Source organism: Somniosus microcephalus, chromosome 3 (assembly GCF_052327205.1).
Source record: "Somniosus microcephalus isolate GS21.2 chromosome 3, FLI_Smic_1.0, whole genome shotgun sequence".
NCBI classification, from domain to species: domain Eukaryota; kingdom Metazoa; phylum Chordata; class Chondrichthyes; order Squaliformes; family Somniosidae; genus Somniosus; species Somniosus microcephalus.
Window position 1 is genome coordinate 158,001,146 of NC_140989.1, and position 21,958 is coordinate 158,023,103.

The 21,958-nt window shown below is 46.9% G+C and overlaps 1 protein-coding gene across 9 annotated transcripts in view; it reads left to right on the forward strand.

Moving 5' to 3' along the window:
* The window catches only part of cfap61 (cilia and flagella associated protein 61), a 383,529-nt gene extending 363,414 nt beyond the window's left edge, over positions 1-20,115 (forward strand). For all 9 annotated transcript variants that reach the window (XM_085981775.1, XM_085981777.1, XM_085981776.1 and 6 more), the window contains one exon: positions 19,885-20,115. In XM_085981775.1, coding sequence (XP_085837901.1) covers positions 19,885-20,094 — 210 coding nt within the window. In that variant the 3' untranslated portion in view covers positions 20,095-20,115. The remainder of the gene's footprint in view (positions 1-19,884) is intronic.
* Positions 20,116-21,958: the final 1,843 nt, after the last annotated feature.

Consider the following 21,958-nt stretch of genomic DNA (forward strand, 5'->3'; position numbering starts at 1 on the left):
TATTGAACTTTGGGAAGTGTTCAATTTGTAACCTAATATATCGTGAAACAGCACCTTGTTTTGTTTATATCTTGGTGCTCCAGATACACATGTCTTCAGGACTTTCAGTTACCTGCTCCTTCACATAAAACTGATCTAAAGTACCTGCAACCTAAATTCAATCTTTCCAATCACAGGTTGTGTAATATCCTCAGTCAGTTAATTGCTCATGGGGTGGTGATATGTCACACATTGTAGTTATAGGTGCCCGAATCTCTGCGCTCCTATTCTGCTCCTGTGGTGTTAATACATGCTGTCACTCCAGATAGTCCAAGATAACTTGTGAACAGTTTGAGGTAGTTTATGCTCATTTATGCTAGTAACGTCAGTGCAATCCAGGTGGAATCAGTTGAATCGCACCTGGAGTACTGTGTTCATTTTGGTCTCCTTACCTAAGGAAGGATATACTTGCCTTAGAAGGGGTGCAACGATCTAGTTTAATAAAATTAAATTGATTCCTGGGATGAGAGGGCTGTCCTATGAGGAGAGATTGAGTAGAATGGGCCTATATTCACTGGATTTTAGAAGAATGAAAGGTGATGTCATTGAAACATATAAAATTATTAGAGGGCTTGACAGGATAGATGGTGAGAGACTGTTTCCCCTGGCTGGAGAGTCTAGAACTAGGGGTCATAGTCTCAGGATAAGGGGTCAGCCATTTAAAACCGAGATGAGGAAAAATTTCTTCACTCAGAGGGTTGTGAATCTTTGGAATTCTTTGAGTATATTCAAGACTGGGAGTGATAGATTTGTGGGCACTAAGGCAATCAAGGGATATGGAGATCGGGAGGGAAAGTGGAGTTGAGGACGAAGATCAGCCATATTGAATGGTAGAGCAGGCTCAAGGGGTTGTATGCCCTACTCCTGCTCCTATTTCTTATGTTCTTATGCAAAAGATTGGGGAATTTTAAATGTAAGTGAGTTACACCCAAAACTGCTTACGTTAGTGTTTTCCACGATCTTTTACGCTAGTTTAAGATTCAATTTGCCTGATCAGGCACACCCACAAAACTGGCCACGCCCCTTAAAATTGCAAGATTGCGCTGGTTAGGGAAGGCTCTTCAAAAAGCGCTCAGTTTCGTAGGCGCACAGGCGCTAGTAGACACATTTAAAAAGTTTTTCATATCACTAAGAAACTGACTAGTGTACACCACTGAAACTATTAAATGGTTCAGTATAGTTTTTTTAGGTAATTTTCAGTGATTTTAAATCAGGTTACTCACAGATGGAGGACTGGACACTTATTAACAATGCTTATTTTTGGTGATAAATTCAACTGTATTAATAAAACTGTACCAGGTTATCACTCTTAAATACATCAAGGAATACCTTTTTTAATGGAAAGAGAAAAAAAAACAATTCCTTTCTATTATGCTGCCTGATAGTGCTGGTTCATGGAAGATTTTACATTTGTGATTACGCAAATAATTTTTATCGGAAACTTGAACTGTAACCTAACCAGCGCAATTTCGAGCGCATTTTGGGTACAATTTCCCGAATGCACTTAAAATGGAAACTCTACCTTTGGTATCCATTAGAACTACATGACAAGACCCTCAGCATCACATCAACAGAGAATGAAAGCAGTTTATTGATAGCGAATATAACATAGTATAATGTGTCTGGACACCTGCAGTGGTAGGATTTAACTTTTATATTAATATTGTATGATATTTCCCATTACATACATGCTGCAAGAGGAGATAGCATACTTTGGGTTGGAACTTAACAGATTCAATGGTAGTGACTTCCACATTGGCCACTATAATATCCTCTAGGTTTTTTATACTGAAGAGGTCCGCAATCCTCAACTCAACTGGTATCAAGTCCTTAAATGAAGCCTCCCCACCTGGCTATACCTTCCACCACTTGCCCCGCTCAGACCGCCGTAGTGGCAGTGTGGCTCTCATCACCAAATTACACCTTGGTCTGTCCCCCTATTCCTCCAACAGTTTCTCCTCCTTTGAGAATCTCACCTTATTCACCCCTCTCACCTCTCATTTAAAATTCTTGTTCTCTACCGCCCACCCAAGCACCATAAAAATTTTATTACTGAGATATCGTCACTGCTCTCCTCCCTCAGCCTCTGCACCGAACGACTTCTCATCCTCGGTGATTTCAACCTCCATCTCAATTCATCATGCTCTCTCTCCTCTGAGTTCACTGGCCTCTTAGCCTCCCTTAATTTCTCCCTCATGTAAACTGCCCAACCCATATTCACGGCCACCCCCTCGACCTTGCCATCTCTTGTGGTCTCGCCCCTGGAAAAAAAACTCTCCCAACTCTCTTGCAGCTGCACCTATGAAATCCTAACTGTCCAGCCTTTGGCCCTCCATTCACCTTGACATTTCTGCAGCTACTGATCTGCTCAACCACACCATCACCACCACTTTTGATGTCCTAGTCCCTACTAAAACAATTACTCTCTCTCACCCTGGCCATTCCCCGGTACGGCTCTCATCTTTGCTCCCTTAAGTCAAAGGGACGTAGACTTGAACAGATATGGCGGACAACTGGTTTAGCCATTCACCACCAGATCTGGCTGGACCACATAAAGCATTATCGGGTCCTGCTCTCATCTGGCAAAATTGCTCACTATTCCAGAATCATTCTGGAATGTAAAGATAAAACCCGGCTCCTATTTTCTACTGCTAACCGTCTTTTTAAACCCTTCTCCCCTGTCTCCTCCACCCTCACCTCCGATAACAAGTGTGAGGAGCTCATGGACTTCTTTGTCTCTAAGATTGAGACCATCCATTCAGCTGCCTCTGCCACTTCCATTCCTTTCCCTAGCCCACCGGGCCAAACTTCCTCTAAGGTTCCCCCCTGCCCTAGCCCTGAAATCACATCTTTCTCCAGTTTCTGTCCGATCTCCCCTCATGACCTCTCCATGCTCATCTTGTCCATGAGACCCACCTCCTGCTCCCTCGACCCTATTGCCACCAAACTGCTGACCACCGAACTTCCTTTTCTGGCTCCCATGTTAGCTGACATTGTTGACGGTTCTCTCTCCTCAGGTACTGTCCCCCACTCCCTCAAATCTGCCGTCATCACCCCTCCTCAAAAAAACAATCCTTGATCCCTCCGTCCTTGCAAAGTACAACTACCGCCCCATCTCCAACCTTCCTTTCCTCTCCAAGGTCCTTGAATGCCTGGGAATTAAACATACCAGGTTATTTAACGATCAGGAAGGACAGGCAGGAAGGAAGGGGAGGTGGGTGGCTATGTTAATAAAGGAAGGAATCACTGTAATACAGAGAAATGATATTGGGTCAAAAGATCAGGATAATGAAACAGTTTCGGTGGAGGTAAGGAATAATAAGGGGAAAAAAAACACTAGTGGGCGTAGTCTATAGGCCTCCGAACAGTTGCAACTCTGTTGGATGGAGTATCAATCAGGAAATAGTTGAGGCTTGTAATAAGGGAACATCTATAATTATGGGGGATTTTAACTATCATATTAATTGGACAAATCAAATTGGGCAGGGCTGCCTTGAGGATGAGTTCATTGAGTGTATTAGGGATGGGTTTCTTGAGCAGTATGTAACTGAACCGACCAGGGGGCAAGCAACCTTAGATCTGGTCCTGTGTAATGAGACAGGATTAATTAAAAATGTCCTAGTAAAGGATCCCCTTGGAATGAGTGACCATAACATGGTTGAATTCCATATTCAATTAGAGGGTGAGAAGGTTGGATCTCAAACAAGCGTGCTAAGCTTGAATAAAGGAGACTATGAAGGTATGAGAGCGGAATTGAGTAGAGTGGATTGGGAAAATAGATTAAAGGGTAAGACGATACATGGTCAGTGGTGTACATTTAAGGAGTTATTTTACAACTTCCAAAAAAAATATATTCCACTGAGAAGAAAAGGGTGTAACAGAAAAGACAGCCATCCGTGGCTAAGTAAAGAAATTAAGGATAGTATTCGACTAAAAACAAGGGCATATAAGGTAGCCAAATCTAGTGGGAGGATAGAGGATTGGGAAAACTTTACAAGACAGCAAAAAATAACAAAAATATTGATTAAGAAAGGGAAGATAGATTATGAAAGTAAATTAGCAAAAAATATAAAAACAGATAGTAAGAGTTTTTATAGTTATATAAAAAGAAAAAGGGTGGCTAAAGTAAATGTTGGTCCCTTAGAGGATGAGACCGGGAAATTAATGGTGGGAAATATGGAGATGGCAAAAACACTGAATGAATATTTTGTATCATTCTTTACAGTAGAGGACACTAAGAATATCCCAACACTGGACAAACAGGGGGCTATCGGGGGGGAGTGGTACTCGGTAAAATAATGGGACTGAAGGCGGATAAATCACCTGGACCTGATGGCTTACATCCTAGGGTCTTGAGGGAAGTGGCGGTAGGGATTGTGGATGCATTGGTAATAATTTTCCAGAACTCCCTGGACTCATCAAAGGTCCCGGCAGACTGGAAAACTGCTAATGTAACACCCTTATTTAAAAAGGGCAGTAGACAGAAGGCTGGAAACTATAGACTGGTTAGCCTAACATCTGTGGTAGGTAAAATTTTGGAGTCCATTATTAAGGAGACAGTAACAGGACATTTGGATAATCATAATTTAATAGGACAAAGCCAGCGTGGTTTTATGAAGGGGAAGTCATGTTTGACAAATTTGCTGGAGTTCTTTGAGGAAGTAACATATAGGGTGGATAAAGGGGAACCAGTGGACGTAGTGTATTTAGACTTCCAAAAGGCATTTGACAAGGTGCCACAGAAAAGATTATTGCTTAAGATAAAAAATCACGGGATTGGGGGTAATATTCTGGCATGGATAAAGGATTGGCTATCTAACAGAAGGCAGAGAGTTGGGATAAATGGTTCATTCTCAGACTGGCAATCAGTAACTAGTGGTGTTCCGCAGGGGTCAGTGCTGGGTCCCCAACTCTTTACAATCTATATTAACGATTTGGAGGAGGGGACCGAGTGTAACATATCAAAGTTTGCAGATGATACTAAGATGGGAGGGAAAGTAGTGAGTGAGGAGGACATAAAAAACCTGCAAGGGGACATAGACAGGCTAAGTAAATGGGCAGAGATTTGGCAGATGGAATACAATACTGGAAAGTGTGAGGTTATGCACTTTGGCAGGAAAAATCGTAGAGCAAGTTATTATCTTAATGGCAAGAAACTGGAAAGTACTGAAGTACAAAGGGACCTGGGGGCCCTGGTGCACGAAACTCAAAAGGTTAGTATGCAGGTGCAGCAAGTGATTAAGAAGGCCAATGGAATGTTGGCTTTCATTGCTAGGGGGATAGAATATAAAAATAGGGAGGTATTGCTTCAGTTGTACAAGGTATTGGTGAGACCGAACCTGGAATACTGCGTGCAGTTTTGGTGTCCATACTTAAGAAAGGACATACTTGCTCTGGAGTCAGTACAAAGAAGGTTCACTCGGTTAATCCCGGGGATGAGGGGATGGACATATGAGGAGAGGTTGAGTAGATTGGGACTCTACTCATTGGAGTTCAGAAGAAGGAGAGGCGATCTTATTGAAACATATAAGATTGTGAAGGGGTTAGATCGGGTGGATGCGGGGAGGATGTTCCCGATGATGGGTGAAACTAGAACTAGGGGGCATAGTCTTAGAATAAGGGGCTGCTCTTTCAAAACTGAGATGAGGAGGAACTACTTCACTCAGAGGGTGGTAGGTCCATGGAATATGCTGCCCCAAAAAGCTGTAGAAGCTACATCATTACATAAATTTAAAACAGAAATAGACAGTTTCCTAGAAGTAAAGGGAATTAAGAGTTACGGGGAGCGGGCAGGAATTTGGACATGAGTCTAGGTTCGGATCGGACATGGCCCTGTGGGTAGCAGAGCGGGCCCAGGGGCCGTATAGCCTGATCCTGCTCCTATTTCGTGTGTCTAATTCTGTTAGATTCAGGAGATGGTTCTGTGATAGTAGATTGGCAGTTAGGATCAGATCAGCCATGATCTTATTGAATGGCGGAGCAGGCTCGAGGGGCCGATTGGCCTACTCCTGCTCCTATTTCTTATGTTCTTATGTTCTTAATGTGTTGTCGCCTCCCAAATCCGTGCCTATCTTTCCCGCAATTCCATGTTTGAATCCCTCCAGTCAGGTTTCCGCCCTTGCCACAGTACCGAAACAGCTCTCATCAAAGTCACAAATGATATCCTTTGTAACTGTGTCAAAGGTAAACTATCCCTCCTCGTCCTTCTTGACTTGTCTGCAGCCTTTGACATGGTTGACCACTCCATCCTTCTCCAACGTCTGTCCTCCATCGTCCAGCTGGGTGAGACTGCACTCGCATGGTTCCATTCTTATCTATCTAATCATAGCCAGAGAATCACCGCTCCCACATCGTCACCTCTGATGTCCCCCAAGGATCTATCCTTGGCTCCCTCCTGTTTCTCATCTACGTGTTACCGCTTGGCGACATCATCCAAAATCACAGCGTCAGTTTCCACATGTACGCTGACGACACCCAGCTCTACTTCACTACCTCTTCTCTCGACCCCTCCACGGTCTCTAAATTGTCAGACTGCTTGTCCAACATAGTTCTGGATGAGCAGAAATTTTCTTCAATTAAATACTGGGAAGAGCGAAGCCATTAGGGTCGATTTTAACTGAGCCGTGAGGCGGGCTTTGAGGCATGCGGGGGGGGGTTAAAATCGCTGAAACTGGCGGGCGGGACCCCCTCCCCCGCCCCCCCCCCCCCCCCACCTGGTTCCCGACCCCGAGCCATTTTAACCCAGGCGTGTCTGATGGTTCCGAATCAGTCCCGCCTCCAATAGGCGGGACTGGTCTTTAAGGCCCTTAATCAGCAATAATTGGCCTTTATAATGCCATTTTAACAGGCCCTTGCATTTTTAACCCTTTTCCCACATAAAACACGCCTGGTGGGGATCACGCCTCTGAAACCTGGCGTGAGCACTATTGGCTTGCTGACTATCAGCTGCAGGTCAACCATTAAAGAGGAGATTTGATCAGTCATCATTTGCAGGTGGCAGGACTTTGTTGTTTCAGGCCTGGGGCAACTTTTACCAGGCTTAACCACACCTGTGGAAGGTTGGAGCCTCACACACATCTCCAGTGTGAACTCCTGGGAAACCCCTCTCGCCACCCTCACTCAGCACTTCCTCAGCGGAGGCATATACCAGAAGCATGGGAGCCATTTTTCTCCTTCCCTTCTTGGCATTAGAGGAGCTCGAGCATCAGGCGCAGCAGCAGAACCAGGAACAACAGCAGCACCAGCAACAGCAGCAGCAGCAGCAGCAGGAGTGACAGGCTGCTGCTCACCCACCTGAGGCAGCACAGGCCAGAAGGGGCCAGCGCTTGGAAGCCCGTCGGCGCAGGAGATACCCCCCAAACAGGGTCTACAGACACAGGGTCAGCTACCTCAACATGACTGAGCAGCAGTGCCAAAGGCGGCTCCGACTTTCGCGACAGGTAGTGACTGACATCTGTGCAATGATACAGCAAGACCTGCTGCCCAGAGGACCAGGTGGACACTCCTTACCAGTGGCCATCAAAGTCACCATCGCACTCAACTTTTTTGCCTCAGGCTCATTCCAGGGATCAGCAGCAGACATCAGTGGCATATCCCAGTCGGCCGCAAACACTTGCATCATGCAGGTAACCGATGCCCTCTTTGCCCTCGTGCACAATTACATCCATTTCACCAGGGATCGCGCAAATGTGACGGCGTGAACGGTTGGATTAGCTCATCTGGCATACTTTCCAAGGGTGCAGGGCGTCATTGACTGCACACAAGTGGCCCTTAGAGCACCCCATCGCAATCCAGGTATTTTTGCCAACCGCAAGGGCTTCCACTCCCTTAACGTTCAGCTGGTGTGTGACCACAAGAAGGAGATTTTGCATGTTTGTGCCAAGTACCCTGGCAGTTGCCATGACTCCTTCATATTGCACCAGTCTAGTGTGCCTCCACTATTCAGGCCGCCAGACCAACTTCACGGATGGCTACTTGGAGACAAGGGCTATCCCCTGAGGACTTAGCTAATGACGCCGTTGAGGAGGCCAGCCAACGAAGCTGAGGAGCACTCCAACTCCAGCCACATTTCCACCAGATCCATAATCGAGCAAACCATCGACTTGCTGAAGATGCGCTTCAGATGCCTGGATAGATCAGGTGGACTCAGCAGCCAGGGTCTCCAGAATCGTCGTGGTTTGCTGTGCACTCCACAACATGGCACAGCGTCGTGGCTTGCAGATTTCTGAGGACCAAGTGGCTCCTCACATACCCTCCTCAGATGATGATGAGGAGGAGGAGGGCGAAAATGAGCATCCTGCAGAGGCCCATCAACCAGCGGCAGCATTACGCGAGAACATTGCTGCCCGGGATGCAAGGAACGCACTCATCCTGGCCAGATTTGCTTAGCCTAGTAAATCAAACTCTTTTGCCTCACAGCTTCTTACCTGGGCATCGACAATGGCCAAACCCTGTGGATTCCTAGCTATTTGACCAGCATCCTGACAACTGCAAGTAATCCTAAGCCCTCAATGTGAAAGCCCCATTCGCGAAATGACACACGCCAGAACTGCAACAGTTGCCATCAGAATTTTTATGCACAAGAACCAACTGATGGCATTTTTACAATATACACAACATTTCACCCAAGTGACTACCCTTGTGACTACTTGTGTTTTATTTTCCTCTTACGTGTGTTCCTACGTAGTGGTTCCCCTGTGGCTTCAGCAGATGTGGAGGCCCCTTGCTCACTTTCCTGCTGCTCCTGTCTCGACACTTTTGGCGGCGTCCTCTGAGGTGGTGAGCCTGTGAGGGCTCGTCAACAGTCTGCTGCTCCTGCGGCTGTGCAGGGGTTGAGACATCTATCTCACTTGGGTGTGGACTCCGGCAGGGCTCTGACTGAGGGCTCTGCAGTGGCATGGAAGTGTGAGCGCTTGGAGAGGAACCCCCACTTCCTTGAGGCCTGCCACCAACCTCCCTCTCATGGGTCAGCTCCCCCTCCGCACCTGCAAGTGGCTTGAGAGCACCTTGCTGCACATCAGGGGGGCCATGGGGACCCGTATCAGCAATGGCAGACCTACTCAGAAGGACTTCCATGAAGGTCTGGTTTCTCTGTTCAATAGATGCCCATCGCTCCTCAAGAGATGTCATTCTATTCTGAACACTCACCATGTTTTCCATACCCTGGCGACTAACCTCTTCCATGGCCGTAGCCCTCCTCTCCTCTACCGTAGCCAGCCTTACCACAGAGGCAGCAATCATTTCCACGTAGGTAGCCATCCTTTCCGTGTTGATGCGTTCATGCGCCACTGACTCCACAAAGGCTCTGCTCATGTTCGCTATGGACTCCTCCATTCGCTCCACACTCGCAGCGACCCTGGAGACAAAACCTGCCAGAGACTCCTGCATCTATGCATGGAGTTCCATCACCTCTGATCTTATGGATGGCCCCAGAGGCAGAGGGTCGACATGCAGCTGAGCCGAGCTGGCAGAGTCCTGCGCCCTCCAACGAGGACTCTCCACTGCTGTCCCTGTCTCCACAATCTGCTGATGCTCACTTGTGAGCTGTGATACACCAGGTGACAACACTACTCTATGTCCCGAAGGTCCCCCTGAGGTGTGAGTGTCTGCGCTGGTGCTGGGTGCGCTTATTTCTGCTGATGCTGCGCCCTCAGAGGTTGCAGATTCCTCGGAGGAGTCTGGAATCTCAGGCTCTTCCTCCTGCACAATGGGGACGGGGGCTCTCGATGGTCCTGTGGGGGAGTCAAGGAAAAAGTTAGAGATGTGATGTCAAGATTACATGCACATTGCATTTTGCAGCTGATCATAAGTCTGTTGTGTATGTACCTTTAAGAGAATAACTGGTCTCAGACTGCAGTACCGGCAGTGACCACCCCTGTATAAAAGGCGCTAGTGAGCCTCTGTTGTTTCAGTTTCACTATTGACTTCCATCAGTAAAGACGTGTTTTGTTCAACTCCTGCTGGGCCGTGTCTCAATCATTCACGGACGTAATACTGGCGACGAGCAGATACGAACCTACCTACAGTCTGCACCACCTCCTGGGATCCATTCCTACAGCGAAGTGAGCAGAGGTCGAGGCCAGAAAGAAAAGAAAGTAAGAGGCAGTAGAAACGGGCGTCGACCGTGGGCATCCGCCCCTGTGTTTGCGGAGTTGAAGATTGCTGGAGAAGCTGTCGGAAGTGGGGCCTGGTTCCTGTTGACGGTGCTTCAGCTAATCGGGCTGGTGGCAGATAGTGCACTGATCCTTCCTGGGCTGCGGCGGTCGCGAACTCAAGCGGGTGGTTTGCAACGGGCCCGAGCAGCGTTGTCGGGAAGAAGAGAGAGAGAGGGTGGAGCACACAGGGCGCGGCCGGTGCTACGAAGCCGGGCTGCGTATAGACCCGCAAAGCGCGGGAGGCGCCATCTTAATCAGCGGGGAAGAAGGCAAAGCGCGGGAGGCGCCATATTGTTAAATCGGGGAAGAAGGCAAAGTGCGGGAGGCGCCATTTTAGATTTGCAAGATGCCGAAGACTGGCTGTATCACTGCTTTTGATAATACAATAGAGGACTGGACCACGTATGTGGAAAGAGTCGAGGTATATTTCGAGGCAAACGAAATAGCGGAGGAGAAAAAGGCATCGATATTGCTAAACTTAATGGGCGCTAGAACATATGGCCTATTGCGGGACATGATTACTCCAGCCAAACCGAAGGCGAAGAGTTTTAACGAAATTGTTGCTGTCCTACAGGAACACCTAAACCCTGCACCGCTGTTGATAGCAGAAAGATTTAAATTCCACAGGAGAACTCAGCATAAAGATGAGAGCAATGCTGAGTACCTTACGGAACTACGCAAGCTATCAAAACACTGCCAGTTCGGAGCAGGACTGGCAGATACCCTACGGGACAAATTTGTCTGTGGACTCCTGAGTGAAGGAACACAGAAGAAGTTACTCTCAGAGAAAGAGCTGACGCTAGATAAGGCTTTCAGCGTGGCAGTATTGTACGAAGCAGCAGCCAGGGGAGCTGCAGAAATTCAACAAAAGCCACAGGAATACGGCACCCACGAAATGACACGGGGATTTGCAAAATGTTATCGCTGTGGCAGAACTAACCATGACCAGAAGGACTGCTGGTCCAAAGACAAAACATGCAGGCAATGCGGGAAGATGGGACACATTGCACGAATTTGCAGGTCTGGGAAGAAGACCAGCGACAACAAAAAGGCTACTAAGGAACCGTACAAGAAAGTACAAAAGATGGCGGACAGTAGATCCGAAGACCAGATGAGCGATAGTGAATCCGGGAACAGGAGACTAAGCTGTCTCAAACTTCACAATGTAATCGCAAAAGAGGATCACCGAATCATTTGGGTCACTCTCACGATAGCAGGGTCCCAAGTTAAAATAGAATTGGATACAGGATCAGCGCTAACCGTCATGAATCGACGAGACTACGAGCGGCTATTTTCACACATACACTTGAGAGAGACATCCATCGTCTTGACGACGTATACGGGGCAAAAAGTATACCCCAGAGGAAAAATAAGGGTGCCTGTCGAATACAACGGCAAGAAAATACGGAAGTTGTATCTCTACATACTGCCAAATGGTGGACCACCGTTATTGGGACGGGAATGGATCAGGAAGATAAACTTAGATTGGCACTCCATTCATGCAATGATGGTGGACGGTAAAAAAGATGAAGACGTCACTCCTGGACGATTGTCAACAATCTTACCTAACGCCAAAGAGGTATTTCAACAAGAACTGGGCACGCTTAAAGGCGTAACCACCTCGATAAAAATAGAAGAGAATGCAGTTCCCAAGTTTTTCAAAGCAAGACCAGTACCATTTGCAATTCGCCCAGCCGTCGAGGCAGAGCTGGAGAATCTGGAGAAGGCAGGCGTGTTGTCTAAGGTCGACTGGAGCGAGTGGGCGACACCCATCGTTCCTGTCATGAAGAAAACGTTAAGCAATAAGTCCGGGGAGCCAAGGAAGATACGCATCTGTGGGGATTTCAAGGTGACGGTGAACCCAGTCCTTCACACAGTACAATATCCTCTTCCAAGGATAGAAGTCATCTTCACCTCACTGTCTGGAGGGAAGCGTTTTACAAAAATTGACCTAGCACAAGCATATTTGCAGATGGAGGTTGAAGAGTCCTCTAGGAAGTATCTCACGATAAACACTCACAAAGGTCTTTACCAGTATCATCGATTGGTATTCGGAGTAGCATCGGCTCCGGCGATATGGCAAAGAGCGATGGAACAAGTCCTGCAAGGGATTCCGGGGACTCAGTGTTACTTGGACGACATCCTTGTGACAGGTGAAGATGACAGTGAACACCTTAACAACCCAGAACAGGTGCTCACTAGACTACGGGAACATGGGCTGCGAGCCAACCGCCCCAAGTGCGAATTTTTTAAGAAACAGATATCGTATTGTGGCCACGTGATTGATGAAGAGGGGTTACATAAGTCCCCTGACAAAATTGAAGCGGTTGTTAAGGCCCCAGCGCCTGAAAATGTGTCGCAACTGAGGTCATTCCTCAGATTGGTGAATTACTACCATAAGTTTTTACCGAATTTGTCGACAATTCTGCACCCACTGAACGCCCTGCTACGAACGGGGGTAGAATGGAAATGGAGCGATGATTGTAAGCGGGCCTTTCAGAAGAGTAAGGACTTAATCACTTCAAGGGAAGTATTGGCTCACTACAACCCAGCACTGCCGATCAGACTGGCGTGTGATGCGTCTCCCTACGGCATTGGGGCGGTACTGTCACATAAATTCCTTGATGGTTTAGAGAGGCCGATCGCTTTTGTGTCACGCTCGTTAACTTCTGCCGAGCGTAACTACGCCCAGATTGACAGAGAGGCCCTCAGCCTAGTGTGGGGGGTGAAGAAGTTCAATCACTACCTGCACGGTCAAAAATTTACTCTACTAACCGATCATCAACCTCTTGTCTCCATTTTCAACCCTCAGAAGGGCGTACCGATAATGACAGCACAACGGCTGCAGAGGTGGTCCCTTTTCCTAGGGGCACACCAATATGACATCGAGTACAAAGGAACTGAACAGCATGGAAATGCTGATGGATTGTCACGCCTACCGTTGCCGACGGTGGAAGAAGAAGACCTTGCAGTGGATCCAATGGAGTTATTCCACTCGACCATAGTCGAATGTCTCCCTGTGACGAATGCAAACATAGAAAAGGAAACACGGAATGACCCGACACTATCACGGGTCTATGATTTAACGGTGAAGGGATGGCCAGCACATGGTGAACCACTGCTGCCAGCATTCTTGCCGAGAAGAGAACAGCTGTCAGTGTGCAGAGGAACCTTGATGTGTGGATCCAGAGTAGTAATTCCACCTAAGTTGACGGATAGAGTGCTCAATGAGCTTCATGAGGGTCATCTGGGTGGGGTAAAAATGATGAACTTAGCCAGAGCGTTTGTGTGATGGCCGGGAATCGATAGAGAAATCGAAGAGATGACCAAGAGCTGTGCAGGATGCCAGAAGGTCCAAAACGCCCCACCACAAGCTCCTCTGCTTCCATGGGAGTGGCCCTCATCTCCATGGCAAAGGGTGCACATTGATTTTGCTGGTCCCTTCATGGACTCGATGTTTTTAATTGCGGTGGATGCACATTCAAAGTGGCCAGAGGTAATAAAAATGTCCTCAACCACCACGGAAAAAACTATCACAGTTTTACGAACCATATTTGCCAGGAATGGGCTGCCTGAACAGATTTGCTCTGACAATGGACCACAGTTTGTGTCTGAAGAGTTCCGGAGGTTCTTAAAGAACAATGGTGTTAAGCATTACACATCTGCCCCATATCATCCAGCCACTAATGGATTGGCCGAGAGGTTTGTCCAAACATTCAAGAAGGCTATCAAGGCAATGTGTAATGAAGATATACCCCTACAACACAAGGTGGACAACTTCTTGTTTGCCTACCGGAATGCGACACATGCGGTTACCAACCAAACTCCAGCCATGATGTTCTTCAATCGAAGACTACGATGCCGCTTGGATTTGGTTAAGCCAAACATCCGAAGAGATGTGGAGAACAGGCAGTTTCAGAATACGAATGAAAGGCCGACCAGGAGTTTTAAGATAGGTCAACCAGTTTTGGCCCGGGACTACCGCACTGAGAAATGGCAGCCAGGAACGATTTGTACACGACAAGGACCTCTCATGTATACCGTGGACGTTGGGGAGAGCATTGTAAGACGCCATGCTGACCAGATTCTAGAGTCACTGGAAAACGTCAACTCCACACCACGATCTGACACACCTGGTAATGAAATCGACGTTCCAATTGCAGCTACCGCAGAACCGGTAATATTGGAAGCAGATGAACCAAACAACGACATTGATCCCGACTCAACATTGCCAGAAGAACCTGATACCCCAAAGAGGCGTTATCCAGACAGAATCAGGAAGCCTCCTCAAAGACTGAACTTATAATTGCTTAAACTTAACCAATGTATCTAGCAACCGTAATTGTGATTGTAATTAGTTATCATTTAGTTGTTAAATGAATGTTATGTACTGTTTATCTAAAAGGGGAGGAATTGTTGTGTATGTACCTTTAAGAGAATAACTGGTCTCAGACTGCAGTACCGGCAGTGACCACCCCTGTATAAAAGGCGCTAGTGAGCCTCTGTTGTTTCAGTTTCACTATTGACTTCCATCAGTAAAGACGTGTTTTCATAGAGTCATAGTCATAGAGTTTTACAGCACAGAAAGAGGCCCTTCGGCCCATCGTGTCTGCGCCGCCCATCCATCCCTGTCCAGTCTAATCCCATTTTCCAGCATTTGGTCCATAGCCTTGTATGCAATGGCATTTCAAGTGCTCATCCAAATGCTTCTTGAATGTTGTGAGGGTTCTTGCCTCTACCACCCTTTCAGGCAGTGAGTTCCAGATTCCAACCACCCTCTGGGTGAAAAAGTTCCTCCTCAAATCCCCTCTAAATCTCCTGCCCCTTAACCTGAATCTATGCCCCCTTGTTATTGACCCCCCTACTAAGGGGAAAAGTTCCTCTTTATCTACCCTATCTATGCCCCTCATCATTTTGTACACCTCAATCAGGTCCCCCCTCAGCCTTCTTTGCTCCAAGGAAAACAACCCCAGCCTGTTTAGTCTTTCTTCATAGCTGAGGCACTCCATCCCAGGTAACATCCTGGTGAATCTTCTCTGCACCCTCTCCAAAGCAATCACATCCTTCCTATAGTGAGGCAACCAGAACTGCACACAGTACTCCAGCTGTGGCCTCACCAGCGTTTTGTACAGCTCCATCATAACCTCCCTGCTCTTATATTCTATGCCTCGGCTAATGAAGGCAAGTATCCCATATGCCTTTTTAACGACCTTATCTACCTGTTCCGCTGCCTTCAGGGATCTATGTACATGTACACCAAGGTCCCTCTGACCCTCTGTACTTCCTAGGGTCCTACCACTCATTGTGTATTCCCTTGCCTTATTTGTCCGTCCAAAATGCATCACCTCGCACTTTTCAGGGTTAAATTCCATTTGCCACTTTTCCGCCCATCTGACCAACCCGTTTATATCATCCTGTAGCCTGAGGCTTTCCTCCTCGCAATTTACCACCCCACCAATTTTCGTGTCATCTGCGAACTTACTGATCATACCTCTTACATTCTCATCCAAATCATTTATGTAGATCACAAACAACAAGGGACCCAGCACCGATCCCTGAGGTACCCCACTGGACACAGGCTTCCAGTCACAAAAGCAACCTTCGACCATCACCCTCTGCCTCCTGCCACTCAGCCAGTTTAGGATCCAACGCGCCAAGGCACCCTGGATCCCATGGGCTCTTACCTTCTTGACCAGTCTCCTATGCGGGCCTTTGTCAAAAGCTTTACTGAAGTCCATTGTTCAACTCCTGCTGTCCGTGTCTCAATCATTCACGGACGTAATAAAGTCCATAGGATGTAGCTTCAGAATCATTATCAGCGACTCATGCGTGTGTTGTCAGTTGTGTTCAAAGCATCAGAGTAAGAGGGAGTGTGAGGGCTGTATGGTCAAATAGTTAGGTGAATGTGAGCATAGAGAGAGAGGGAATGGCTAAGGGTGCATGGATGTGAGTGTCAAGTAGGATGTGGAGGAAGAGATTGCTAAAGCTGAGTGCTGGTGAGGAAAGGCAATGGGGATCAGATTGAGGGTGATGGAAACTTCATACTTACTTTTCCAGTGCGATGAAGGTCATGGAATCTTTTCCTGCACTGCATCCAGGTGCGCCGTGTGAGCCCCAAGGAGTTGACTTCCCCAGCCACCTGTAGCCACACAGCCTTGGTCTGACTGGGATGCCTCTTCCTCCCTGAAGAAGGGAACAGGACCTCCCTGTGGGCCCTACCCCATCCAACAATGCCTGCAGTGATGCCCCATCAAATTTAGGCACAGCTCTTGCCCTCCCGCTGGCCATTGTTCCTGCAGGCACCTGTGCCATCATAAGGGGAAAGCTTGGAAGCCTGCAGAGGAAGCAAGGCTTGCTGTGGACCTTAAATGCAGCAGCAATGATGACATCATCGGAGGGGACTTGCAGTCATGAAAAACCCATTTGCAAAGGCTTCCCACACGTTGGAAATCAATTGGCCAATTGAGTTAAAATTGCATCAATCTCACACATCCATTTAGATTCGTGTGGGAATCACAAAATTCGGGGAACCCGACAATTGCCCGCACCTGAGTTAAAATCGATCCCATTGTTTTTGGTCCCCACCACAAACTCCGTTCACTAGCCACTGACTCCATCCCTCTCCCTAACATCTGTCTGAGGCTGAACCACACTGTTCGCAACCTTGGTGTCATATTTGACCCTGAAATGAGCTTCCGACCACATATCCACAACATAAGAAACACTACCTATTTCCACCTCCGTAACATTGCCCGTCTCTGCCCTTGCCTCAGCTCATCCGCTGCTGAAACCCTCATCCATGCCTTTGTTACCTCTAGACTTGACTATTTCAACGCACTCCTGGCTGGCCTCCCACATTCTACCCTACGTAAACTTGAGGTCATCCAAAACTCGGCTGCCCATGTCCTAACTCGCACCAAGTCCTGTTCGCCCATCACCCCTGTGCTCGCTGACCTACATCGGCTCCCGGTTAAGCAGCGCCTCAATTTCAAAATTTCCATCTTTGTTTACAAATCCCTCCATGGACTCGCCCCTCCCTATCTCTGTAATCTCCTTCAGCCCCACAACCCCCCGAGATATCTGCGCTCCTCTAATTCTGCCCTCTTGGGCATCCCTGATTATAATCGCTCAACCATTGGTGGCCCTGCCTTCTGTTGCCTAGGCCCTAAGCTCTGGAATTTCCAGCCTAAATCTCTCCGCCTTGCTACCTCTCTTTCCTCCTTTAAGATGCTCCCTCCCTAAACCTCTCTGCCTCTGTGTCCTCCTTTAAGACATTCCTTAAAACCTACCTCTTTGACCAAGCCTTTGGTCACCTGCCCTAATTTCTCCTTATGTGGCTCGGTGTCAAATTTTTTGTCTTATAATACTCCTGTGAAGCACGTTGTGACGTTTTACTATGTTAAAGGCACTATATAAATACAAGTTGTTGCTGTTGTTGATGTTCTCTTTTTGTGGTTTTGGAGTTGAATGCAATCTGTTCATTGCTGGTGATCTCACCTGATCTTATGCCAAGCCCTCCTAATTCTAATCCTCTTAATTCTAGTAACTTCTAATAAAACCTCTCTCCTGATTCTTGGTTTGAGAGATCAATACCTTCCTATCAATGATCTCCTCCACTACAAAATATAACTATTCATTAAAATTGGACTTTCTTGAATTTTGTTTTTAGGTATGTGTACTGTTTTCCATTCAGCTCTGGCAGTGGTATTACCAAACAGTCACTTTTAGAGATTAAGAGCTTCATTTCCTGCTTATTGAGGTTCTTAAAGGTGATTGCTACTGAACTCCATTAATTGTATGGTTTAACTTACACCCAGTAAATTAAGACCCAATGGAGCCAAAAATGGGGCATGATCAGCCCCATTGACACTTAGGGCTGGATTTTGTCAATGGGGGCGCGTTGGGAGCGGGGCTGCTGTTTTTTTGGTTTCAGCCCCGCCCCCAATGAAGTCTGACCAATCCACGCTATTTTCCCTTGATTGACCTTGTTAAGCCCGCCCTGCCAATTAAGGGAAAGCCAGTGACAGAGGACGTCAGCATATGACATGAATTGTCAGCATTTGACAGCTTTGAGAAGCTGTCAAACACTGACAATCTCTGTTCTAAGGTGAGCCCTTGCACTGAAGGCTCACCAAAACCCCTCTCCTCAGCAGCAAGCAGATGGCTGCTGCATCTGAGAATGCAGCAGCCATTCTGTCATTTCTGCCATTGAGATGAGGCACCTCCGGATCCCCAAGGGTTGAAGCCTGCAGGAAGAAGCAAAGGTAAGGAAACTTTTTCCAACACTTTACACTCACCTCTCATACTTATCTCTCCACACTTGCATCCATCACTCACCTCCACAGTGGACATTTCGATCCCTCTCACCCCCGCAGACCCTGGTGAGGTTCACAGCCATCGGGAAGCCCGCACTTGCAGGGGTAAAATGGGGATAAGCCTCAAAACTGCCTGTTAACAGGCAGTTAATTGGCTCTAATCCCCTTCCCGCCTCGAGGAGACGGGTCCCTGTGCGAGTCGGGGACCTGCCTCCCGGGAAGATGGCACAGAGGCGGATTGGGAGCGGGGTCGGTACCTGCTCCCATTTCTACCATTTTCCCGGCAGTCCCGCCTCCATACCCGCCTCCCCAGGGCTGGGAAAATTCCCCCCTTAGACACATTTACTGCTGAAAATCTGTCTAAAGTGCATTTATACCCGATAGTTCAAATGTAAGAGCCTTCTGCCCTTTACATTAGGAGTTTGTTCATATTGGGCCGGATTTTCCAACCTCCACGGGTGTGTACGAGGTGTGTACGCACCCGTAGAGGCCGCACAAGTGCTGGGTTTAGGCATGCGAAGCACATGCGCTAAAACCTGGAACTTGCGATCTGTCAAGAATCCTCTTGGCAAATTGCACGCATGGCCAGGAGAAGGGCCTTCGCGGGCAGACAGTTGCGCTTTCTACACAACTTCTGCCTACTGAAAGCCTTTAAAAATCTTACACCTGGTAAAAGCAGGTGTAAGGCCAGCATAAGAGTTTTAAAAAATTAAAAAATTTCACTCACTTATAAATTTTAAAATACTTTTTAAAAAGGTAAGTTTATTTTTAGCCCTGCAAAAAACTTTAATTATTTTCTTCAAATTGTTGTTTAAAATATTTAATTTAATGTAATTTTAACTAATTTTAAATGTGATTTAAAAAAAATATATTTAATGTTTAAATGTTTTTTAAGTTTTTTAATAATCCCCATTCATACTTTTGACAGTTCTGTGCGTAGAGACCTGTCAAAAGCGTGCAGGGGGATTCCCTTCTTTGATTGGCTCCCCGTGGCTCACGTGATCCCAGGGAATCTTGCGAACCGCCTGCACCCCTAGGATACCTGGGCCTCTGCGCATTTCGTAGTGGAGAGGCCCAGGATCACAAGTCTCGGGACCTACAGAGCCAGCAGGTAAGTGCGTAGATTTTTTCCGATCGGAGGCATCCGCCCGCAGGAAGCTTCCGATTGAAAATTCAGGCCCATTATTTTATCTTGTCACATGTTTGCTCATACATTGGTTCATGTAGGATCAGATATGCAGTTGCCCACTAAGAAATTATACCATGACACCTGATTTAAGTCACAAAATCTTGCTTGCCTTCCAGAAATCAATTTCAAGTGTATAATTCAGTGAACAAGAATAGGTTGTATTGATTATTTTCTTTAATTTTTATAGCGACGTGAAATAACCACAGGAAGTGCGAATACTGGGAACTACTTCCAAATCCATTTGAACCAATACAGCATGGTAGAAGCCATCGCTTGTCTATCACTGACACGTTTACCAGTTTCCAACTATATCTGCTTGTACGGACAGCATGAGCGTCTCCTTAATAACTTGTGTTCTCGCTTTGACGAGGGCCTGATCTCAGATTTGTACAGGTAAGGTAAAAATAGGTATTGTATGGATATATGATGCATATTCTTTCTTATAGTATTAAAGGCTGATTATATGTACTGAATCTTGTGTAGTTGGGATGGCTGTTGTGTGGGGACAAGAATAAAAATGGGCCGTTTCCAGTTGTCAAAAGACATAGTTGGTGGGTGGGCTGTCCTATAATCTGTCAATCAAACTCACACCCTAAAAATGTGATTTCTTTCTGCTGTAGCGCTCTTCTCTAATGTGGGGTAGAACTTCAGGGGATGCCAGCCCACACTCAGCCATATTGGAGCCATCCTTTGCTTACCCCTTTCTCATATAGTTGCTTGCATATAAAACACCTTCTCGAGATCACATAATCTAGTGGCCATAATGACATTACAGTTAAAGCAGAGCTGCTTTTTATACCTACCTTTTAGAACAAGTTTAATCTTGAGTTGGTTGATGACGACTCAGCCACTAATATATAAGGTTCAGCATTTTACACCTGTATCTCATGTTTTATAATCTGCAAATGGGCTATTCAACCCATTAGATGTATCTTTATGGAAGTAGTGGATTTGAATACGTTAGACATCAGCCACTTTGAAATACAGGAAACTCTCGTTTAAACGGCACCTAAATATCTGGAATTCTCTATTAACCGGCAAAATTCTCACTCCGAAAACAACACCTCAATAACCAGCAATGTCTCCCGCGGTGGCCGAGTTAGTCAGTGGGGGTAGTTCTCCAAACTGCCACTACTCGGCTTCGTGACACTGTCGGAAGTCAGAACACCTCAATACCCTGTAACAGGAGTCTGACTCTCCCACGCTGCCGGTAGTCTCTTCTGATCTGCCATTTTACAGGGGTACTGTGTGTCTCCCACGCTGCTGGTAGTCATTGCATTGCATTACCCTCAACTGGCAGTACTGTACTTAAGCATCTTCCACCATCCATTTAACACAACACTCTGTAGGTGAGTACCCAATTACTGTATGCTGCACATTTCTTGATTTTTTAATTTTTCTTTGTTAAAAATAGCATCGGTAGATAACCCTCTCCGTCATCCGGAATTTTTGATCAACCGGTAACATGCCGGTCCCGTCGGTGCTGGATACCAAAGAGTTTCCTGTATGCAGTATAAGTTTAGAATTTTTTTCCCCCAAATCATATGCTATTACAAAGATGACAGTGGACAATTTTTTTATTCTTTTCATGGGATGTGGGCGTCGCTGGCCTGGCCTGGCCAGCATTTATTATCCATCCCTAATTGCCCTTGAGAAGGTGGTGGTGAGCCACCTTCTTGAACTGCTGCATGTGGTGAAGGTACTTCCACAGTGCTGTTAGTTAGGGAGTTCCATGATTTTGGCCTAGCGACGATAAAGGAACAGTGGTATATTTCCAAGTCGGGATGGTGTGTGGTGACTTGGAGGGGAACCTGGAAGTGATGCTGTTCCCATGCACCTGCTGCCCTTGTCCTTCTAGATTGTAGAGGTCGCAGGATAGGGAGGTGCTGTCGAAGAAGGCTTGGCAGGTTTCTGCAGTGAGTCTTGTAGATGGTGTACACTGCAACCATGGTGCACCGGTGGTGGGTGGAGGGAGTGAATATTTAAAGTGGTGGATGGGGTGCCAATCAATCGGGCTGCTTTGTTGGGTATCAAGCTTCTTGAGTGTTGTTAGAGCTGCACTCATCCAGGCAAGTGGAGAGTATTCCATCACACTCCTAACTTATGCCTTGTAGATGGTGAAAAGGCTTTGGAGAGTCAGGTGGTGAGTCACTTGCCACAGAATACCAAGGCTCTGACCTGCTCTTGTAGCCACAGTATTTATGTGACTGGTCCAGTTAAGTTTCTGGTCAATGGTGACCCCCAGGATGGTGGGGGATTCG